Source organism: Papilio polytes, unplaced genomic scaffold (assembly GCF_000836215.1).
Source record: "Papilio polytes unplaced genomic scaffold, Ppol_1.0 DF824091.1, whole genome shotgun sequence".
NCBI classification, from domain to species: domain Eukaryota; kingdom Metazoa; phylum Arthropoda; class Insecta; order Lepidoptera; family Papilionidae; genus Papilio; species Papilio polytes.
In genome coordinates, this window is record NW_013525113.1 from 330,578 (window position 1) to 355,102 (window position 24,525).

At 34.2% G+C, this 24,525-nt stretch overlaps 2 protein-coding genes across 2 annotated transcripts in view; one reads left to right on the forward strand and one right to left on the reverse strand.

Annotated features, from left to right (window-relative positions):
- LOC106099943 overlaps positions 1-2,036 on the reverse strand; it is an 11,608-nt gene extending 9,572 nt beyond the window's left edge. The window contains exons 1-4 of the mRNA XM_013278636.1: positions 1,417-2,036; positions 854-1,070; positions 272-555; positions 6-26 (exon numbers count right to left, since the gene is read on the reverse strand). Coding sequence (XP_013134090.1) covers positions 6-26; positions 272-555; positions 854-1,070; positions 1,417-1,542 — 648 coding nt within the window. The 5' untranslated portion in view covers positions 1,543-2,036. The remainder of the gene's footprint in view (positions 1-5; positions 27-271; positions 556-853; positions 1,071-1,416) is intronic.
- Positions 2,037-2,311: 275 nt separating this feature from the next.
- LOC106099954 (COP9 signalosome complex subunit 7b) lies at positions 2,312-4,803 on the forward strand. Its single transcript, XM_013278648.1, has 4 exons — positions 2,312-2,692; positions 2,917-3,169; positions 3,603-3,823; positions 4,546-4,803. The coding sequence occupies exons 1-4, from the start codon at positions 2,498-2,500 to the stop codon at positions 4,696-4,698; spliced, it is 822 nt and encodes a 273-aa protein (XP_013134102.1). The 5' UTR covers positions 2,312-2,497; the 3' UTR covers positions 4,699-4,803.
- Positions 4,804-24,525: the final 19,722 nt, after the last annotated feature.

The window sequence follows — 24,525 nt, forward strand, 5'->3', positions numbered from 1 at the left end:
AGCACCGCGCCGCCTAGCACCTCCGTCTGAGAATACACCGCCTCAACCTCCCACACTGTACTACTCGCTACACACTATACTACAAATACTTGGAAAACTGTTTAGTGGCTTTATTATAATTTTGTGAAGAATAATTAAACTCCATAAAGAAACTCATACGAAAGATTACCATAGACTAAAATTTAAAAAAATGGCTTAACAAACATATGCCAAGTTATCTTAATTCCGCACAAACGGAGTAGCTGAAAGCTAGTAAGGTATAAATACTTACTTTGGGTGAATTATTAGCAGTTCCCGGTTCTTGTTTCGTATGCAGCATGTTATGCTGATGTACTGTTGTGGTTTGTATGTTGTCAGCTTGGCTCTGTGCTGCTTCCGTTATTGTTTTCAGGCTGCCATTCAACAAGGTGTGGCTGAGTTGTGATGTGTCTATCACAGGAGTTGCTATACCCTGCGCTTGCAGTGCTCTTTTCATTAAGATTTCGTTGCATTCTTCTGCTGTTAATTGTATAGGACCGATTGGTGTGAGAAATTGTTTCGGAGCTAGATTTGTCGCTGAAAAAAATAATATTTTTTTAGATTGTCTACTATAAAACTAAGATTATGAACTTTAAATTACTTCATGCACATTGCTAACATAAAAACTATAAATTTCACCTTTTTACACATAAAAATATTTTTAACAAAAATAATTGAGAAGTTTTGTCAATAATATCTCAGCGTACTTTATGAATGTCTCATACAATGTCTTTTTTATTTTTAACATTTACTATAAACATAAACTTAAGCTGTAAAAAAACTTTACTAAGTTGATTTAACTAAATTAAGTACTAAGTGCATATTAACAACTTACTCTGTATAGTCGCAGTCTGGTTTTGCTGTGTGACCCTGTTCAGTGTGTGTGCGGGAGCCTCACTCACTACAAACATCCTCCGTGAAGTGACCGGAGTGCCAGTTGCCACAACCCTTGTCACCTGCGCTGCATTAGATACTGCTACTACTGTACCAACTTTCTCCTGCACCTGCGGTGTCTTATGTGACATAACAGTCAATGTGGTTTCAGGTGAAATCTGCAATTGATTAATTTTTTTTTAATTTTGGTATCGGATAAAATTAAATTAACATTAACATGAAAAAAGGATAAAAAAAATTAACTTGCTTTTAATGTAACATTTCTGTTTATGAACAATAATTATTATTGTGAACTACACACAAATGCAATCAGTTTCTTATTTGCATAAGTATGACCAGTTCTTCTTTGTTTTTCAACAAATTCTTATACAAGTTGACCAAAATTTTAGATGTCTTATTATTATGTTTGATCACTACTATGTAATTGTTTTTCCAGTATGTTACTAAAACTATTTTTACGATTTCTTTATGATTTGAATGCATAGAGAACAAGAAACAACTTACCGTATTCCCTAAAGTATAACTTAAACTGCTTGGAGTCTCCACCTCGCCCTTCGTCAGGTCGGCGGAGCTGGTGAAGCCCCACGAGTAACCGAAGCCCGACACATTACTTGGCGTTGGCATACACATGTTGACAACAAATCCTATGCCGCGCCGATAAACAAATTAACCAACACAAGTCCACACACTCGATAGTAAACACTACTCATGACAGTTCGCCCATTACCTACATAAACGCTTTCACAACTACTAACGCAAAACGCACCCATCAAAAACACAACGCCGCACACTTGTTATTGATAACACATACACTTATAAACAATAGTTAACAAACTTTTATTGAATTTAAGTAAAAAACTCACGGCGATTACTACTAAATTAGACCAATCAAGTCAGTAAAAAAGGCGGTATAGGACGCTGCAGACATGATTGACACACACGTAATCTGTCTTAAACTTATCAAATTTTCGCATATTTATCGTGTAACGGTACCTCATTATATATTCTATATTATAAACAACATAAAAACATTAACACTCAACTACACATTTCAGTATTACGAAAACAATAATTTTATCGCACACACAAAAAACCAGGCGCCATTTTATTGTTTATGGTCACTTAAAGTTTTTAAAAGAGACTTATCATCAATTACAATGGTAAATGGTTATTATGCCAAAAACGTCTTCTTTCCATTGTTAGTTTACTTGTTTTAATTCTATACATAGTGAATTTATGAGTATATTATTTTTGCAATTTAATATAACATTCATAAAAATGTGTACGAAGAAATTTTCATAGTGTTAAATGAATATTAAAGACTGAAAAAGCAAAATCGATACAGTATTGTTGACGGTGCTCAGCTTTTTAGTGGCAGAGTTTTTGCAATTGGTAACGCAATAACTTCAACTGTCAAACTATCTCATTGAAGAAAAGGAGACAAGAGTAAAATAAAACGTTTATTTTATATTGTTTGGCAAATTAGTTTTATTTAATGATTTGCAACTTAATTGTAGACGTTACAGCAACTCAATTGGTATAAAAATAAATTTGTTAATAGTGTACAAATAGAGAAAATAACGATATGAATCCTATGTCGGTGGACAGGGATGAGCCTTCATCTTTGTCTTCATTTTCCACAAATCATCCACTGGAACAGTTCGTGCTATTAGCAAAGGGTGCCAAAGGTTTTGCATGTGCTGAACTAATAAAGCAAGTACTAGAAGCTCCGGGGGTGCATGTTTTCGGCGAACTTCTAGAAATGCCAAATATTAAAGAGGTTAGTATGTTTGAATAATTATATTTTATGTAATTGGAAAATTTTATTGTCTATCCTTGTTAAAGGTAACATTTAGTTTCCCAATAGGACAACATGCTGTGCTCCGTTTTTTATGTCTGTACACGAAAAAGATTTGATTAGATTATGCTAGACAGTTTTAGTTAGTACTTCTGTTGGAATGATTATTGTAAATCCGTTATTTCATCACCAAATCGCTTTTTCAGTTGGAAACTGGACCCTATGCAACACATTATAAGACATTAAATCTATTTGCTTATGGCACATATAAAGAGTACCTAGAGAACAAGGCTGAATATTTAGAACTCACTCCTGTACAATGCAAGAAACTTCAACATCTGACAATAGCAACACTGGCAACACAGGAGAAATGTATCCCATATAGTGTGCTATTAAAGGAATTAGATATCAAAAATGTTAGAGACTTGGAAGATTTAATTATAGAAGCAATTTATGCAGGTGAGGCTATGCGGTAATATTCACACTTATTGTCTGTCAATCAATTAGTTCTAAAACGGATAGCTACCATATCTATTATGGATTTTTAAAGATTTAAAAAATGTAAAACAGATATAAAACATTTTATGTCTGGCAACACCCATGACTCCCCTAGTAAAATGATTTGAATAACACCTTATTGTAATGTAAAAACAAATTATACATTTATAGCTGTTGCTTGTGACTTTGTCCATGTGGAACTAAAAATATAGCCTATGTTACTTAATGATAACATAGCTTTTTAATGTTAAAAGAATTTTTGAAATCAGCCCAGCAGTTTTTGAGTTATTTCAATACATACAAAAATACAAATCTTTCCTCTTTACAATATTAGTATAGATTTTGCCTAACTTTTAATTGGTAAATATTATTCATTATTTGTTTACTATTACAGATATAATTCACGGTAAGCTGGATCAGGAATGCAAGCGTGTGGAGGTAGATGTAGCACTAGGCAGGGACGCCAGGCTTGAGGATGCATCCGGTATCGCAGATGTGTTAGCCGACTGGTGCAACGCATGTGAAGCGGTGCTCAGCTCCGTCGACAGACACATACAGCGTGCCAACAATCATAAACAGAAAGCTCTCAGACATCAACAGGGCATTGAACAAGAGGTATGTAATATGCTATACTTATGTCATTCTATATAACTTTGTATAGGTGGAATAAAAAAAAAATTGTCTATGTAGTCTTCTAGACTATTTTACATATCAATGCCAAAGTTCATTGAGAACCATTTGGTAGTTAAGGCTAGAAATTGCATTTTACTCTATGTAAACACATTTAAATACAATGGGAAGTAATCACGATTATTGGGAAAATAATAAAGGAAGGCAGAAGAAGGGAATTATTGAAAAGGGAGATAATGTATCACTGTACAGTCAGCTCCATAATAATGATCTCAAATAAAATAACTTTAGAATCTCAATTTCTGACCATAAATACATTTTGGTGAACAAATGCATACTTTCGTCACCCCCTTAGTGTAGGCTGCGAACTCCTCAGTGGGGACATTTATTGAGCTTGTGATTGTATCTTCAAGCTTTTACATGCCTTTGCCATTGCCTAACAATTACCGTTACCATGGCAATCTTTATTCTTTGCTGCTATTGGTTGGTAGTCTTGCTCACTCACCACCTAAATTAAATAGCATGAGAATTTATAGTGTGCCGTAATTTTTTATTACTCAAAAATATGCTGTAATTGCTGACTTTTTACAAAATAAAGTATTTTCCATTATATTAGTGTAGATGCCTATAGACAGCAGTCCTACGAGACCATATGTTTGTCACCTGATGTAACTATACATATGTACATGTGTGATATTTTCTGGCAGATATCGTACATAAAGAAGACGTTGAAGACGCAGGCGGAGAGCGAGGAGGCGGGCGCGGGCGGCGGCAGCGACGCGCACTCCGCGCCCAAGAAGTCCTCCGGCAAGAGCAAGACGCCGCGCAACGCATCCAAGTTCTGGCACAAGAACACATAGCTCCTCCGATGTACATAACTTGTCATATGATAATTAAAATATAACTATTTCTTGCTTATTCATTATCCTATTATTTATGTCTAAAAATACATCTTTTATACATGCTTTAGCACTTTTGATTTCTTTCTGTTTTATTATGGCGTTTTTAATGTTAAGTCTTACTGTTGGAATATGTTTGCATTTGTTACCCCCAGGTATTTTTTCAATGACAACCTTTAAAAGGTGTCTATCAATTGAATTCAATTTGTAGTTAAATTAGCAAAGAACCGAGGACATGCCCCAAGAAAATCCTATGACTGAAAGATTAAAATTCAGTGTAGAAAATAGTCACAAATGTCTGAATAGAAATCATGTTATGATCAGTGTATGCTAGGAGATTCTAAATTATGTATTGCCTACTATACCAACATAATAACCTTCCATCCCCTACCTTATACCCTTCCCCACCAGCCCAGCTATGACTATTATGTAATTAAAAGATTTTATATCTATTTTCTCAAAGAAAGCAGTGTGGATAAAATAAAAAATTCAAGAATAACAGACATATTTCGTGTAGAACTACACTATATTATCTACATGGCCTTTAGTTATTACCAAAATAGCAGCAACACTGATCGTAAACGTCAAATAGAGCGAGACAAACTAGACACGAGTTCTAGGCTAGACTGAGACAAAAAATCAAGTTCCTTTCAATGTTCGAGTTGAGAAGCGATTGTTTTTGACGCAGCAGCGCAAATAAATTGCGCAGGCAGTGCACCGATTATTACGTTCGCAGGCCGCTGGAAAGTGATGTAAATAATACATAAAAACCCGTAACATTATAAACAAAGACGATATATCCTTATATTATCAAATCATTATTAAATAGTTGTGTCGTGGTATACGTCAGTACCATAGCAACCGAGAAGTGAAATACGACTCGAGTGATTATTGACTATTTCTGCAATGGATACGTGAATTTTCTAATAACTTTTGTTTTGAACATATTTTGTTGGAAAGACTTGATTTTTATAGTGCTACATTTCGAGAGCGTTCGCGTATTGGATGAACAGAAAGGCAAGTAGGCCCTTTGTTATATCCATACCGATCACTATCACCACACGTAATAAGTCATTTTCATCAGGGTCGTGGGGAGTTGTTTTGTAACAATTAACTGATTACTATATGCAATAGAGACAATTTCTATTTAATGAATCGATACGCTGTATAAGTTGGTACGCGTGTTTAACTACGTTCTTTGTTTGTGTGGGTGCTGTTCTTTGTTGTGGGGCCGTCAGCTGTTCACCGGGTCTGCGGCGGGTGGGGGGCGGTATGAACCCGTCAGACTTGTGCTCGGCGATCTCTATTATGTATTGAAGTATGACGACGAGGACGAGCCTGCTGCATAGTACAATGCATTTTACGTCCCGCATGTATAAACAGATATGGTACATCGTATGAAAAAAAATATGTGAATCAGAAAATATTCAGTCAGATCGATTAGAAATTTGGTTATTTTATAATCCGATTACCCATTATTATACAACTATTTTGCAATATCAATCGCACCATTGTTTTACATAGTCTTGCAGATTACATTTTGCAATAAAACATCACTCATTACTTATAATTTACTTTTTTAACTTAATTGCAATGATAACATGAAAAGTATTTATATCTTTAGTCACAATAGTAATTGTCATGCCTTTCTTAGTTATAATCAAACAAACAATCGAAATAATTACCTTATTACGTGTTATTAACGCATTCTTCATAGCAACCGTTACATTGTTTTAAAATGATATAAAAAGGCAAATAATACAAACAAGAAACATACCTTTAGCAAATAAAATTGCGTTCATAGTTCGCATAAAAATAGTAATTACTATAAAATGACAATTATTAGAAGGACCAAAATTCCAGAGTTGCCAGTTTGCAATGTTTATAAATCAGAATGTGGTATAAATGGCATATGGGAATGCGTGTCTCTTCATGCCGCATTGTGATTACGCTTTAAATACTTGATAGAAATAGAAACACAAAAGAACAGCATAAAACATTATCTGTGTTGCCAGTAAGGATAATTTATAAAGATGTTCAATGTAGATTGTAATAATCAATTTCAAGTAAAGATACGAGAAATAGTTGAATAATTCCCCTCGTGAGAAGAATTGTGGACAGCACCGTGGTTAATTGCAAACCGTGTTAAGACGATGAACTCTAAGATCTCTTTTTCACTAGGGCGACTGTGGCCGATTGAATGCCATTTCTATGACCACAGTTGCGTCACGGGGAATGTACTATAGATTACTCTTCGAAATGCGTTCGCGCAACTTATCACTCAGTAAAAAAAGGGTTTTACTGGAATAGGATTTCGAAGCGACGTGGCGAATCGCAAATTGCCGGTCGCGTTTCATTATAGAACATATTGTCCGTACCGACCGTGGCCCTGGACTCCATTAAAACTATGCACCTTTATACTTTGATAGCCGTTCATTTCCACGATTCATTAGTTTCTTTAACAACTACACTGTTGTTTTAGCCATGCATTCCACCTACATCTATACTAATATTATAAAGAGGGAAGATTTGTATTTCTGGATTTTGTATGTGTTGAAACAACTCAAAAATGACTGGGCCGATTAAAAAAATTCTTCCACCATTGAAAAGCTACGTTATCATTGAGTAACATAGATAATGTTCTATGTAATTTTTAAATTTCATTGCATATAAATTTACAGCGATGTGACAAGTGAACTCGCAGTGGACCAACGTAGTTGACTATCGTCTAACCTAGTTACCCTTAACTTAGGGTGTATTCCGAGCCTCTCTGTTAAGACTTGGATATGCTGGGTGTTTATATTTTAATATCAAACTTGTGCAGTTTATTAGCTAGGATGTGAACCATAATCGATTTAGTGGCCGCAGTTGTGAGGTTTCCGTTGACCTGTAATGCGATATTCTTGAATCTGCTGACGTCACGGCATTCCTTGTGACGTCACGTTAGTAAACCTAGTACTACTAATGATTGTTCTAGTAAAATTATTGTAGCCAGTGCTTGGTTTCAGTGTCAATTTGCAGTGGCTTCAGAGCTTCAATTCGATTCAAATCGTCTCCTAGATTAAAATCTATAGTTATAACTAACATGCTAGTTGCAAATTATTTCAAAACGTTTTAAAATCTATTCAGCAGTAGATATAGAAGTTTATATCATCAAAAGTTTGTTTGTTTCTGTACACGATGTAGTTTTCATCAGTGAAAAGCATAATAAGATGAAAGCTCAAAGCTCGTCATATGGTCTTCGTGTCGTTAAATTAGCATTAACAAGATTAATGCGACACTCTTATGTACTTTACATACGCTGTTTTATAGTGACTTAAACTGTTTATGTTCTACTTATATGTAACAGGAAAATGACACGATTTTCAAGTATGAAGATTTTTTTACATAATTACGACATTGAATTTATTTAGTTACTTATAAGAATTTGAATTTAGAGTCCATGAGCATACAATGTTCTAAAATTCCATAAGACTCTTTGACTATAACTGTCTTCAGATAAACTAAGGCATCATCTTTTACTACAACTATCTCTTTCTTCCTAGCTTATACCCTATATGGAAGCGTCAGCTGTCTTTTGTTAATTTCTATCATTATACTAGCTGTTCCCGTGCGGCTTCATCCGCATAAAATTATGAACATTTTCTTTTATTGTTTACATTTATCAAATTATCAATAGCAAATGTCAAAATGACATGACATTACAAACCTTGGCAATCTTTCTTTCTTGATGTTGGCAGCAACTTATGGATTCTTTCCCACATTAACGATTTTATCCAAAATATTTACCCTCTAAGTTTAATGGCGTGAAATATATAGCCTAAAGCGTAACATAAGTGTAGGGCTTTTATTATAAAAAGAATTATTCAAAAATATGCTCTAATTGCTGACATCTAAAGCAACAAATAAGTGTGTGTTTACGGTTTATTATAATAGTATAGATTTACTATCTTTTTACTACTGAACGAGAATATAACTAAATGTTTTGTATTCTAGAAATTTCCAATCGACTTCAACAGTGTAATTAATCTCAATTGATACTATATGTGAAGTTCTATGAATAGGTTATTTCTGCATCTCGGCTTATTTAGTACGATAGCTTGTTTATAATATTTCTTTTGGTTGCACAATCGACCCCGTTACGAGAACTATATTCATGTCAAGGTTCTAACTGGTTTAAAATGGAACTAATATCTTTTACGATTGCTTATAAAAAGGGTTAAATAAAGTACTCTATAAGCAAAACGGGTAAACAGAGATGCACATACTTGAAAGAGTAGCCTACATGGCTTTACAAATGCAAGGTTCACAGTAGATCTGAGGATTTAACTTTAATTCCTTGAAGATTATGCTTTTCTAACTTTGGAAAATCTTTAAAAATGCTTGCACTGTGCACAATTTTTAACAAGATAATTGATTGTAAAGATGGTTAAACGCTTCAGTTCAGTTTCTTGTCTATGGCACTTCTTAATGAATGGACCAGTGTCTTATGTGATGTCACAAGCTAAAAACTCAAAATTGTACAACAGTACTGCATGTTGCGGAAGTTTTTTTTTCTATTTTATTGATTACATGTGTCAGTGAAAAAGAATGTACGTCGATACTGAATAAAAATTGTCTATGGCGGGGACAGTGACGAATGACTGCTAACCTAACTTAACCTATGTCAGAATAATAACGTGTTTCAGCTTTGAAATGTCCCTTTTTTAATCCTATAAACATCGTTGGACTTTGTATAGAGACCCTTGTCATCCCAGGGTCAGTGGGTACCCTTGTCGAATTAGATTTTCGACTTTGGAATAATTTTGGAGCAAACTTTTCCTGTCTTTTTAAATTACCATGATGTGGGTGGCTTATTGGCTGTAGTATTTCTAGAGTTGCTGTGTTGGGTTGTAATTTATTGTTTTCAATAACCTATACAATAAAGTGCAAACACACACTACGTGGCGTAGGATGTCAGCAATCACAGCATATGTTTGTAATAATTCTTTAACAAAAAGCCCTACACTAACAACACGCTATAGTCTATATATTTTTACGCTATTAAACTTAGGGGGTAAATAAATTAGAAGAAAACCTTCATGTGGGTAAGAGACCATAAACCACAAGCTGCCAACATTAAGGAAGCAAGGTTATTATGACATTTGCAATTGAGAATTTGACAAATGTAAACAAAAAAAGTTTTTACAATTTCATGCGGATGAAGCCGCACGTGAACAGCTAGTTTATTTATAGATATATTATCATATTAAGATGAAGTTTATAATTTTCAGTGTCGTCGCCTGGCAAGTTGAACAATGAACGTTAAAAATATTCAAATTACAGTTCAGAGTTCTTGACAGTTAATTTATGAATAACGATGTCAATTGTATATCTGAATCAATTGTGTGCATTAAGGCCAGTGTTCCGTTCGTCGCGAGCTTTCTGTACAATGACAGGCGACCGATTTCTGCAAACGAGCTGCGTTTATTTACTACATCTCGGCTTCCAGGTCACGTTAACTGTACATACAGATTAATAGATACACGCAAATCTGCAAAATGAAATGAGCGTATTAGTGCCGTTCATTCAAACTTGATTGTTTTCTTCGTGAAGTTTTTGCTTTACGCAAAGCTTAACATCCTCATCGTGAAAGAGATATCGTAAACATCGTTTTCATATAGTTTCAATACTAACTAGCTGTTCCCGTGCGACTTCATCCGCATGAAATTATAAAAAAAATATTTTATTGTTTACATATGTCAAATTGTCAATAACAAATATCAAAATGATTTGACATAACGACAACCATGCTTCCTTGATGTTGGCAGCAACTTATGGTCTCTTTCCCACATTAGGGTTTTTATCCAAAATATTTACCCCCTAAGTTTAATAGCCTGAAAATGTATAGCCTAAAGCGTGACGTAAGTGTAAGGCTTTTTATTAAAAAAAATATGCTGTACTTTTGGACATCTTAGGCAACAAAGAAGTGTGTGTTTACGCTTTATTATAATAGTATAGATAAACTATAATACAAACACACAACATCGTTTTAATTGTTGTTCTTAATATAGGTTGGTATATCTAAGTTGTATTTTATCGTAATTTAACATTAAATATATGTAAATTGTTTTGCGGCGTCTTGTGCCAATTCTCATGTTACAGTATCGCTGTTTATAAAAGGTTGCGGACGTCATCGGATCATACTCACTCAAATTGTATGTCCAGTTTGTAATACAAATTACAAAGAGAAGAACTAACGAGGAGTTTTGTATAGAAAGTAATTTTTATGCGCTGTTTACACATTTGTAGAGACGTATTCTACAAATTGAAGTGTAAAATAGTTTTAAGTTAAGATATATGTAAATGAGTGTAAATTAAATGTTGGTTTCATTCCCGTCATTAAGAATTTTTTTTTCATAGAAGGATATTTACATACGTATTCAAAGTTATTTTCAATCGCTATGTTGCACGATGACCAATCAACAATTTTGGCAAGCGCTGTAATGTCAACACAGTGCTAAAATAATACTTGACAAAAATTTTTTTTTCTTTGTTTTGAATAGGAAATACCAGGCGCATGAGCAATACGATGCACGATAATTTGACTCATGAATTACTAAAACAAATTCAAATAATTTGAGCAGTCTCAAATCGTGTAGGTTTTTAGTACACGAGCTGTTGCCCGCGACTTCGTCCGCGTGGTATTCGGAAACATACAAACTATATAAATTACAAAAAGCTCCGTATCCCTCGGGAACCGGACATTTCTCGGGGATGAAGCTCATCCCATGTGTACTCCAGACTTTGTTTTATATCTGTGCCAAATTTCAATATGATATGTTGAACCGTTGCAGAATGATCGAGTAAACATTAAAAAACTAAATTAATGAATCCCACGGGAACCGTAACTATTCCCGGGATAAAAAGTAGCCTATGTGTTCTTCCAGACTTTGCTCTAAACCTGTGCCAAATTTCATGGAGATCCGTTCAGCCATTTAGGCTACAAACTCTAACAAACATCCATCCATCCATCCATCCATCCATCCATCCATCCATCTAAACTTTCGCATTTATAATATTAGTAAGATAAAATGCGACTGTCGTTTGTTTTACAGCCAATTCAACTGTTTAATTTAATATCTAAACATAGAGTAGTGTGCGCACCTCCATCTAACTAATGTTATAAATGCGAAAGTGTAGATGGAAGGATGTTTGTAGCTTAAACGGCTAAACGGATTTCTATAAAATTCGACATAATTGTAGAGGATAGTCTGGAAGAACACATAGGCTACTTACTTTGCTTTTTTTAAATCCTACGCTGAGTCGCGGGCGAAAGCTAGTACAAGTAAAAAGTTTAGTCGAAATGTGCGCAAGCTCGAATGTTTGAAGACTGGCAACTTAAAATCCGAATGACATTTAAAATCAATCAAGTAATTTTCGCTTAACAATCAAGTAGTTTATTTTACAACATTATTTAGTCCGTCATAACATAAACCTCCAATCCCTTCTTGTTACCACGTATACTGAAATTGTTCAATCTTTGTAGAGATGGAAAGGGTGTGCAGTAAGCGGCGAGGACGACCTTAAGGCGCAAGGTCCCCAGTTTGTAATTACACCCGTCCGTTCCAGCCCAACAACCCACGTACCAATTTTAGCCATTTTAGTACGAATTAACTTTTATTTACTCGTCTAATTCGTTCATTCAATGATGAAGGTTTACTTCTAAGAAAGAAATACTTAACTATTTGTATTTTACGAATTTCAAAACATTGTTTATTACGCAAATAATTATTTAGCCTAGATTCCGGTAGAGCTGGGTTTGGTTTAGTTTGTCGTAAAATATCGGGTGGCTATCGAGGCCGGAGCAACGGATTTAGACGTGTTTATTTTGTATGCACCCAGCTCTTATAATGTGGGTCGAAACAAAATATGTTCTGAATGTATGATTTTAACAAAGATATACAATAGCTTGCTTACGTTCTTATACATCGCCTTTCAGAATTATCAAATAAATTAAAGTAACTTGAAAGAATTTTGAAATATTGGAGGAAAATGCAATTAGTTAATAGATGGATGGATGGATATTTGTTAGAGTTTGTAGCCTAAACTACTGGACGGATCTCAATGAAATTTGGCATAGATGTGGAGGATAGTCTGGAAGAACACATAGGCTAATCACTTTTGTTTTTTATTAATTCCATGCGGGCAAAGTCGCGGGCGAAAGCTAGTCTTAAATAAAACTGAATTAATTTTATTTTATAGTTTATTGTCGAGATATAATTTCCCATCAGGTGAATGTCCCGTCGCGTCGTGGTTTATGATTGTAGTCTAGACTGGAACCCATCGTTTAATTTTATTTTCTTTCTTGCAGGTAATGTTTTGGGAATTAAAACATCAAGCAAACTTCAAAAATGCTAAGGTTTGTAAAAAGTTGTTTGAAGATTAATTTGACACAATAAAATAACATCGATATTTACTTTTCTTTTAAGAACAACAATTTTCCAATACATTAATTTCAAATTAGATTTTAGATTTGTCTAACTTTTATCTATCTCACTAAATTAAAAGTTCACGATTGTCTGAAAATTCGTGCTAATTTAAAATTAATTACAACTCAGAGTAATTAGCTGCAAATGAAATAGTCTGTGCTTTGACAAAAGACGCGAAACTGTAATTAAAAGTAGATGTTTAATTACAATGAAGTCAGTGCGCCGTAAGTTATTTAATAATTTAATAATTTATCCCTTAGTTACGAGTTAATAAAACTGCAATTTATATCTTTATTAATAACAATTTGTTATTAAATGTGGATGGTTACAAAGGAAGAGGAAGGCCGAAGAAAGTATGGATGGATTGTGTGAAAGAGGATATGCTTAAGAAAGTGGATTCAGATATGACGGCTGATTGAGATGTATGGAAGAGCAGCACATACTGTGCCGACCCTCCGAAAGGGATAAGGGCAAGTGGATGATAGTTAATAATGATTAATTTAAATTAATCTATTACTGGTCAACTATAAACCTCGGATGAAGTTTTAATCAAATCTAGTAATAAAAAACAGGAGATTGACCTAAAAACTTCCTTGAGCCATTGAGTCGTGTGATAAATCTCATTCTTCAGATGAAAGCAATCCATTCGACTGAGAGACGACCATCCCGTACAGGAGCAATTAGTACGAATAAGAATTGTCAGTTTTCGTTTTGAGGTTAGAAATATTTTTACCAGAATTAACATTAGTAATCCTACTTCCCACTAATATTATAAATGCGAAAGTTTAGATGGATGGATGGATGGATGTTTGTTAGAGTTTGTAGTGCGAACGGTTGAACGGATTTCGATGAAATTTGGTATAGATATAGAGGATAGACTATAAGAATACATAGGCTATACACTTTGGGATTTTTTTTCAATTTCACGTGGACGAAGTCGCGGGCGAAAGCTAGTAACTAATAATGATACTTCATAAAGAATCGTAGTAATAACAAAATTATTTTCTTTTTCGTTGTAAATATGAACGTTTTAATATTTATTTTACACCATCATGTGTTCAATTTGCCAAATAAACGTCTTTTAGAATATGTGATAAGTTGGCGCAATATCAAAAATTCCTTTTTTCGTCTCTATTTTCGAAGAAAAATATACGAAAAAAGTAAAAACAAAAGATTGATTGGTTGTAGGGAATTTCCGTTTCGTTCACCGAATATTTCCGTGTACTTAGGATATTGAAGCGTATTGACCTGAGAGGGGCTCGAAGCTAGTAGTCATCCCCGCCCGCTAAATAAAGTTTCATAACGAGAACTTGAAAGTTGTTTCAATTGAAATCCATTTCTGTAATTTGTAACGGGTTCACTTGTTATATAAGACTTGCTAATATTTATTCACGTTTAATTTGTTGGTATAAAAATAAATTAAATTATAACGCTTTTCTTTGCAAAAATCGATTCTCATTAAAACAAGTAAATACTTGCCATGAGGAAATATTTACGGAGAAACGAGTTCAGTTTTCAACGTTGTTATCCAGCGACTTGCACTCGACCGTAACTACGTGAGAACCATTACCTAGGGTTTTTCATATTATAAGTATCGTTCAAGTTAACAGTAATTATTACTGTAAATTCTAACTAAAGTAGAAACTTCTATATTTCGTAGAAATTTTCAATATTAAATTAACAAAAGTTTTAGTCGTATTCAATGTTTATTTGTATTTAGTTTTAAAAAGAAATTGTTAAGCTGAATGCATGAAAAACAAACATACTAAGAGTAGTACAGTTAAAAGTTTTGACAAAAGGATTTAGCGGCTTGGGAAAATCGTCTCACCATTTTACACTCCGTGGTAATTTTAAGGGTGTACATACGTGTGTAAAAGTATGTTTAATGCGAAAAATACACTTAGGTCTTAAATTATTTGACTCTTCCCTTTTTATAGAGAATATGTGTTTTTATTTTTGGTACAGCAAATGTTCGTCAATACATCTACATTAATATTATAAAGAGGGAAAGTTTTGTATTTTGTATGTATTGAAATAACTCAAAAACTACTGGACCGATTTCAAAAAACTTTCACCTGTACAAAGGTAATTTATCTGTGAATAACGTAGGTTATGTTTATTTATATATTTTTTTTAATTTATCGCCGGCGAAGTCGCGAGCAACAGCTAGTTCTTACTATTTTTACGACACGTGTGCTTAATTTAAAACAAATGAATAACGCCAACTCATCACAGGAATGTCTATGGTCCAAAGAACAAAGAATCGTTCGTCAGTCATAGAGTATTGATGTCCGTGGTTTATGGTTTGATTCAGATTTAATTAATGAGTTAGAAGAGCGTATGCAAGCGGTAACCACCTGGTGTTTTGCTTCGCACCTATTGTTCCTGTATTGTTATGTCTTAAGTTATTTCTGTGCGGGAGCGCTACTCGCTGTACATTGTGAATGACTAACGCCCGCTTGGTATGAGTAATGTAATGCTCTGATATTCTCAAACATTATACATACTTCGTAACAAGGAACTTAAGGTCCGACTTTATAACCTAGAATCAAACAGGGTACAAGTTTTTCGAGATTTATGCTTGCGACTTCGTCCGTAGGGATATCGGGGAATTAAAAAAATATATATAATCTATGTTACTTAGTAAAAATGTAGGTTTTTAATAGAATTTTTGGTATCTGTCCAATAGTTTGTGAGTTTATTCATTACTACTATTGATATATAAGTGATTTTTTTAGGACTGAGTTGTCACTGTTTGCCTTGAAGAGGCATTTACAGATTCACCGGACTTGATGTGGCCGAGCGTAGATGGCGCTTAGCCTAAACCTCGTTTATGTGTAACTAGGCTCTAGGGCTCCCCCAGGAACCTCGGCTCGGGTCGTTACTTCGTTATTATTACCGGATTGGAATATAAGTGAATGTTCAAAATGTACGCAGTAAAGTCAATAAACTGCGTAAGTGTAAAAAATAAAACAGTAGGTCAGTAAGATTAACGTAGTGTTGCAACTGGAGCGGTGTTTACAACTGAAACCTTTAACCTGACTGGATTTACATTTTTTAAACACGTGCGAGATATTTCTCGATATGCGTTAAACGCTGTCTAGAGAACAGTGCTGTTCATTACTTGTATTATGTTGTAGATAAATAAAACAGGATGAAATAATTGTTATATAATCTATGTACAGAAATACCTTTGAATACAGATTAAAAAATTGTCAGCTAGTGTAAAACAAAGCGAGAGGAAAGAATAATTTTTACGTAGCGATGAAAACAGAAAGACTAGTTTATGGTTTTAAATCTGTATTATAATTGTGACAGGCAGACATGAAACGTTTGCAAGTTGCAGATTAAAGAGGAGTGCATTTGCCTCGATACAATTTGATTGGTGCAGTTTTTAATCGAGTTAGCGTTCAATGTTCGTTTTCTACCGGAGTGATGTGCTGTTTGATTCCATTATCTATGTAGTGCAGGCTTAATTCCTAGAATGGTTCGCTTTCTATACACTTTGACTGCTTATAACTAATTTCAAATAGTTTTTGGGCTAACATTATGGTTAGAATTGTATTCTGCTTATATCTATTCATTGTTGGGATAAAACAATCTATTACATTTCAAATCTAGCTGTTGCAGCGCGACTTCGTTTACGTAAAATTTAAAAAACAATAAAAATGCATAACATATGTTACTCACTGACGTAGCTTTGTATTGGTGAAAGAATGTTTGAATTTTTTTAGAAGTACTCAGTTACTATTCATTTAAAAATAACACAACAAATAAACTGTGTAAAGAATTACAATAAATAAAAACAATAAAATATCAAATTGTGAAACGAAAATTGGACAAACATTCTTCTGAAGAGAAGTTAAATTTATTTGACGTGCAAAATTGTACACAGAAGTTGTTGGGGTAAGTTCGGAGGAGAGAAAAAGCGTAGTGCACTTATCTTGATAACTTGAGACGTTCCGTTCGAGATTAAATTAACTTTGAATAGAAGTTTGATAAATGTTTTTAGTTACTGGTGTAGGATCGTTGACCTTTTACTTTCTTAGACTGACTAAAGTGAGTCCTGTTCGGGATATAATTTGCGCTGATTACTCACATGTTCAAACTATAAATCGGAACATTTTAGTTGAACGATGATGTTTAGACATACATTTAAAATATACAATACTGTTGCACGCGACTTCGACCGCGATATTTAAAAAATATAGCCTTACACACTGACAACGTAACTTTTTATTGGTAAAAGAATTTGTGAAATCGGCCCAGTAATTTTTGAGTTACTCCTATAAAAACAAAAATACAAACCTTTCCTCTTTATAATATCAGTATAGATCAACAGTCTAGTATTACAAATTGTTGAAAGTTTTCTTAATTATTTCAACATCAAAGTGATTTAGTCGCTGGCTGTTACAAAGTTTTCTTTTAAAGAGATGGACCGAAAGCGCGGCTCACGGGACCGTAACCTAAATGCTGGTCGGATCCGGGTGCAGTAAGTGGGGCGGATGACGTCACAGCGACAGGGAAAGTGACGGGGTGGCCGGGTAGGGGGTAGGTTTGAGCGGAAACTCCGTCTTGCGAGCTTGAGAGAGGAAAGACTAGTTTATGTAAGGTAGCAGTCAAAATTGTTTATAAAATTGTGATCGAAATTCCCTGACGATGATTATATTAATTGCCATTTAAATGCAATAATTGTTTTAAATATGAACACGAGTCCTTGTTGCATTAACTCCTTTAGTCGCGCTAATCTACTTCTTACAAGAGCCCGAACAAATTCCGCCTGAGCCTATAATCCTTCAAATACACCATATTATAAACGCCTATCTGCATGACGATGCAATTTGCACTCTTTTGAAATAGCATAAAGTTTATTCTTGTTTGTGTTTATTGAATGGAAGTCATACATGGTAATATCTAATGTAGCGTGTAATGGAACGCAGAAAACGCTTTCGGACGTCCCTCGCGACGTATCGGAAGCCGTTCTTTACCTTCTCATACTATAGCTGACACTTGTATGTTTGTAGACGGTACTAATAAATAATGAATTGCTTAAAGACTGTTTAGTTGTCTATTTTATCAAATAGTTACAACTGAAACCGTTCAAAATTAATAGTTATACGAAGTTATTTTATTTAAAAATGATTGATATTTGTTTTTTCACTCTGAAGCGTTAAAATAAAATACAAAAGCACAATATTGCATTACGCAGTACTTTATATTTGAGTTAAGCCGTTCTTTGTTAGTCATTAAATTGCACGCGACTGAACACATGAATGAAGACAATAATTAACTTGTATAACAAAGAACGAATTAAATTCTATTTTAGTCGCTATTGAAAATTAGTTATTTTTATAACACAGTGTACTAGGGCATCATAATAATCAAAGAAGTATGCTTTATTGTTCTTTTTACATGGTCTGCAAACTTAAGTGCATCTCTTTTACATCGACTTAAGTGGTGGAGTGGTGGGGAGGTACGGGTTGGGGAAAGGGGGGTATCGCGAAAGCTATGAGTTTTTAACTAGGTCGGCTGGTGCAATGTCCCAGATATGAAGTAAAGCGATCCAGTGCGTACGGAACAATGCTGGTGTGTCAATCTCCGAACGAAGCGATTTATCCCGCAATTATCAATTAGACTGGGTATTATGAGTCGTTTAATGTCATTTAACTTTGTTAATACTGGTTGGTTATAGGGTTTCCAGCGATACCAAATTAAGTTTTTAAAATAAACGTAAATTAAAAAAAAATTGCATACATTTCTTTCCTACACCTACTCTGGAAGGAAAAGTCGTAGTTAAACTTTCAATAAATGTAATTTACGCTTAAATTAATAAAGATTAAATATTAAATAGACATTAATTACATTAGTATTAAAATTTCTGTCTCTGACTCTGGAGTTTTCTTTGTCAATGTACTTTATAAAAAGTACCAGGAGTGCATGAAGTTGCAGAGATTATAGAAGAGTGTTGCTAAGTCTGTCGGCGTGCGGCGGCGACCTAGGCCGAGAGGTCAGCCGGGGTCACGCTTAGGGTTGCCACACGTATTGTTATTCCAATAATATTGTCCGGACAGGACAAAGAAATGCAAAAAGTAAATTGCACACGTAATACTAATTGTTTATATATTGTTTGGTGTAGTGTAAATCCTAAATTGTTTGAATCTACTATCATGTGGACGGATGTCCCTAAAACTAAAATTGCAAACCCTAGATGTCGTCCCAGTTTAACTGGGTCGCAGGTTACAGCCGGCGCGCGCCGCCGACCACCAAAACAAACCGCCTGCCGCTCGCTGTAATGCACCAACAACAAGCACCAACACAATAACATTATATTGTGAGGTTCAATCTTTCACTTATTGCATTGCTCTAGTTCAGATTTGCATTTTATGTTGCCATTTTAAAAACATTTTTTAATAACTAGAGATCTCGTAGCACAATGAGATAAATAAAGAGATAGTATGTTGTTTAGATTAAAATGTTAGTTGTTGTTTTTAGTAATGTTTAAAAAAAACAAATAAAAGCTTAATGAAAACCAGTTTATTTTTTTTTTATTTAACAATATCTGTAGATAGAGATTCTTTTAAAGTGATATTCTAAAACGAGTTTGCGTCGCGGAAGCGAAGCACTAGGGGTGCATGAGTATAAAAGCGCTTCTAATATTGTTTTAAAAGAGGCAAGAAGCAGGTTAATCTGAAGAAGCCTGGCCGGGTCAAGCCGCGATGCGCTTTGCGGCTAAAAATAAGTCGCATTTCCCTCGCCTCATGAAAGCGCACAGTCGACCGCTGAGCGGAAAATAAAACTGCGCTCAAGGTTCTATTTAAGTGCTCACTACTCACTGCCTCTATACATCTATTTTGGGAAATAAATTCGTTTACAAAGTCAAAAGCCATAGATAACTTAATGAATAGAATTATTGCTAAATATAAATACTTATTGACATTATTATCTAGCCTGTTACCCTCTGAAAACCTAGAATTCATCATAAATTTTTACTACTAGTTACTATGTTTAGAACCTTATTTACACCTCTCTTTTCCTTCTGAATAAAAAAATAGATAATTGTATGGTTTTCTACACGTTTCGGAAGCATTTTTTCAAGCGAAACAATCTGACGATATAAACCGAATGTTGCCTCGTCTTTTAATCGATTACAAAAATATCGAACAAGCACACCTACACGGCAATTGAGTTTATCGGACGTACATAAAGCAGTCTTCCAGTTCAATGAATTGTTATTACAATAAATTGAGGCCAGCGATGCATTTCCGTGGCGCGTGCGATGTCGAAACGCGAGTATTTGTTGCGTTTGATACGTGCGTTTTATCACAAGGAACCGTCTTATATTTAGCACGAGGGCAAACAACCTTCGATCAATTGTAAAATTTAATGTTTCAAATGAATTGTATACGAGTTAAGAGCGGACGCACACTTTTTATTAAACTATCGCACCAATGTTGCGATTGTCGATTGTTTCGCAGTCAATTCAACTGTTTAGCACAACTGAAAATCGAGTATTGTGTGTCTAAATAAGATAGATTAGCTTGAAAATGACGCATATGAAGTATAGAATTCAATTTGTATGAAGCGAAATGCCGTACTTAGTGGACGAATTAAACACACATAGCGAACAATTTTGAACTATCGATAATCGGTTTAAATAATTATCGAACTCAACTAAAATTATTATTTTCTTATAAACTAATTTATAGGACATTTCTAGTATTTATTATATTGTAGAGAATTTAGCGATGACAGAAATAATAGCGAAATCCAATTCGATTACGTACGGCTGTAGTAGTAATAAACATTTATTTACTCTCATTATTTGTTATGGTCATTATTAATTTGAGAAAACAGTGTTTTTTTTAATTCATAAGTTATAAATATAAATCTATCGATTCCAACTTCTATAAGAGTAAAAATCGAAAATCGATAAGATTTATGACTGATTTTTCACAACCCATCCCTACAAAATTTGAAGTGAATTGTCAAACTAATCTAAATTATTTAGACACATTATAGTGTGTGCACCTCCATAGTCGTATAAGCTTAAAAATCAAAGCGCGACGAAACAGTTGTGCGATAGTTTAGTCAAGGATGTACACCTGCTCTTAGACCGTATAATTGTACAGTAAATATGCATTACTACAATTTGCTTATAAAAGAACCGTTTTTTTTTTTATAAAAATGATATGTAACACATATTTTTCTCTTTATTAGACACCATCTTAAACAACAATGAGTTTTTTATTTTATCCAAAACTAGTTAATGATATACGAACAGGAAGTCACGGTGGTGCGAATTAAAAAATACACGACCAAATAAAGCAGCGGTTATCCTTGAATACGTGAACACCCAAGGTGTCCTCTAGACGTATCTTACACTGAAAGTCGGATATTGTTGTACAAGTTGACATAATATGTACTTGAAGTGTAAGAATTGTTTTAAAATAATTAATGCTAAATGTGTCTTTGTAAGAAAATTATAAATCGTAATAGTTATAAGTAACATATGGACATATAGCTTTGGCTCGCGATTCTTTGAAGAAAACTTACTCTCTTTAGTAGCCTATATATTCTTTCAGACTATCCTCTACGTCTAAGCCAAATTTAATCGAGATCCGTTCAGTCGTTGAGGCTACAAACTCTAACAAACATTTATCCATCCATCTAAACTTTCGCATTTATAATATTATCGAGATTAGTAAGATAGTGTATGTTATCAACTTTGTCTTTTTTTGACAAAGTTTATGTTATTAATAAGTTAACGTAAACATGCTTGTGAAACTCTTTATCAATATTTTCTCGTCTAGAACAATACAGCGTGACTTGTCCTAGGTCAGGTCCATAGTCCGATCCAGGATTTAAATTAGAGGCTATTAAAATATTTGCTACAGTTATAATTTAAATTTGAACCAAGTATGGAAGAGCAGTAATTTTTAACTACTTGTTATAATTATTTTTGTATGACTGAATTTGTAAGAAAGTTTTTAAATTAAATTTTTTTTGTAAATAAAAATACGTCGTTTACTATGTATAATTTTAAATACCTATGCGATGTAATGTATTGTCAACTATCAAACTCCGCTTCCCTTCCCCCTGCCTGTCTAGACGGGCACTGGACAGGGAAATTGCAGCCGGATTGTGATACCAGACGACTGCGAAATACTTTGTCCCGACAAACTTTTCTAATATCTGTCTAGACGGGTAATTTATTTGTTAGTATAGACTATAGATATGGATGTTATATATAAGGTAAGCGTGTCTAGCAGACATTCTAACTTGCAAAGAAATTTCTATATATCCTTACATTTATAGGTTTGTAAATTGTTTTAATTAACCAGAAACGACAAAAATATGTTTTTTTTGTAGACTCAATCCTAATATTGCTTGTCTATGCAAGGTATATAGTAAATATCTATACTGATATTATAAAGAGGAATGATTTTTAATTTTGAATGCATTAAAATAACTCAAAAACTTTTGGGCCCATTTTAAAAAAATCTTTCACCATTAAAAAGCTACGTAATCAGTGAGTAACATAGACTATATTTCATATTTTATTTTAATAGCATGGGGACAAAGTCGGGAGCAACAGATGGAATATTTTCTTATTATCAAAAGTCGTAAGCATTATGGTTACAAAGTCTAGCCTAGGGTTCTGGTATTGTCTATGCCACATACATATTACATATGTATTTATAGGTAACTAACTAGTCTGCATTTTGCCGGCGTTCATTAGAGCGCTAACAAAACACTGCGGCGGCGCCCTTCCTCCCTTACCTCCCCCACAACCCCCGCAATCGCAACCCCAGCTTCCTCTTTAGGGCTCACACAGACGCATCAATCAATAAGGTTATTTGAATATTTTACCTAATTATGCTCATGTCAAAATAATTGATGTCATAATTTTCCTACATTATTAACTAATGAATTGGGATATTTTAGTGAGCTCTTGCACAGTATATTTGTAATAAAAGATACGCCCTTTTTTAACCACCCTCCATGCCATATATTGATACAAGGTAATGATTTCTGGGATGTTGCAGTGTGTACGCACCCTGCAGTCCCAACCCGCGCCGCGTCTGCACTTGTTGAGTTCCTTTGTTGTCTGGGCCGCGCCCGCTCCCGCCCTGCGCTGCCCTTAATAAAACAACGGCAATTCCGAAGCCATTACGATCAATTTATATGCTTTAAATCTCTATCAGGACTTACGAGGAACTTTGCTTTGAAAGTCTGTTGTGCTGAGAGTTAGCTCGTCTTTGAAATAGACTGGTTGTGTTATAGTGAAACCATTATTAAATATATCTAATTTAGGAAGCTCAGTGATTGATTAAGAATTATGTGTTTATTCTTAACATGCAAAAATACAAATTGTAACTCTGATACTTGAACTTCGAATTAGTAATATCTAGAATAAGTTCTCTTATTCTCTAGTCTTAGTTTACTTTACCTGAGTTAAAATTGAACTGAATTACGGTTCTTTTAAATTTATTGCCGCCTTTGTCCTCATCCAGACGTAATGAACGAAAAAGTATTCATTATGCTGTCTGCAATTAACCGTTGAATTAAAACGTAAAATTTCGCAGCATTAGGGGAGTGTTCTGGCAATTGAAACGTTGTAACTGGCAACTCTCTGGCAACTGGCAACTTCGTCTGGCATGTAGCAACTCGCCAAGCAAGCGGTCGATATGACGAGATAGTGTTTTTACCACGTCCGCATTTATCAAACGAAATATATCTCAATATTAACCCTACTCTGAACACTGTATTTTAGAAAATTGTTATGATAAAAATAGAAAAGTACCATTAAAAGACCTCAACAAAGAAATAGATTTTATCTTGCAATGATTTAGCGATTTATGTGAAGTTCAAGAATTCAATTACAAACAGCTATAAATCTAAAAGTAAAAGTTTTTCTGTATAATAAAATGCATTCAGACCACAAATAATGTTTTAATATTCATAAATAAACTAAAGCAGTTTACGAAGTTGCTTTGAAAACTTTGTACTGCATCTAAACAGCAATCCCGAACACATTCAACTTGCGAAGTTTGAACCCCGCGACATGCTTTATGTACTCGTAATTGCAAATACATACGCGACCAGGTGCAAACTGTAAACATTCACACATAATATAACCGTTTAATTTTAGTTCTTACTGATAGTATAAATGCGAAAGTTTAAATAGATGGATGTTGGTAAGAGTTTGCCGTATAAACGGCTGAACGGATCTCTATGAAATTTGGCATAGATGTATCGTCTGGAAGAACACATAGGCTACTTACTTTTTTTTTAATTCCACGCAGTGCGAATAGAG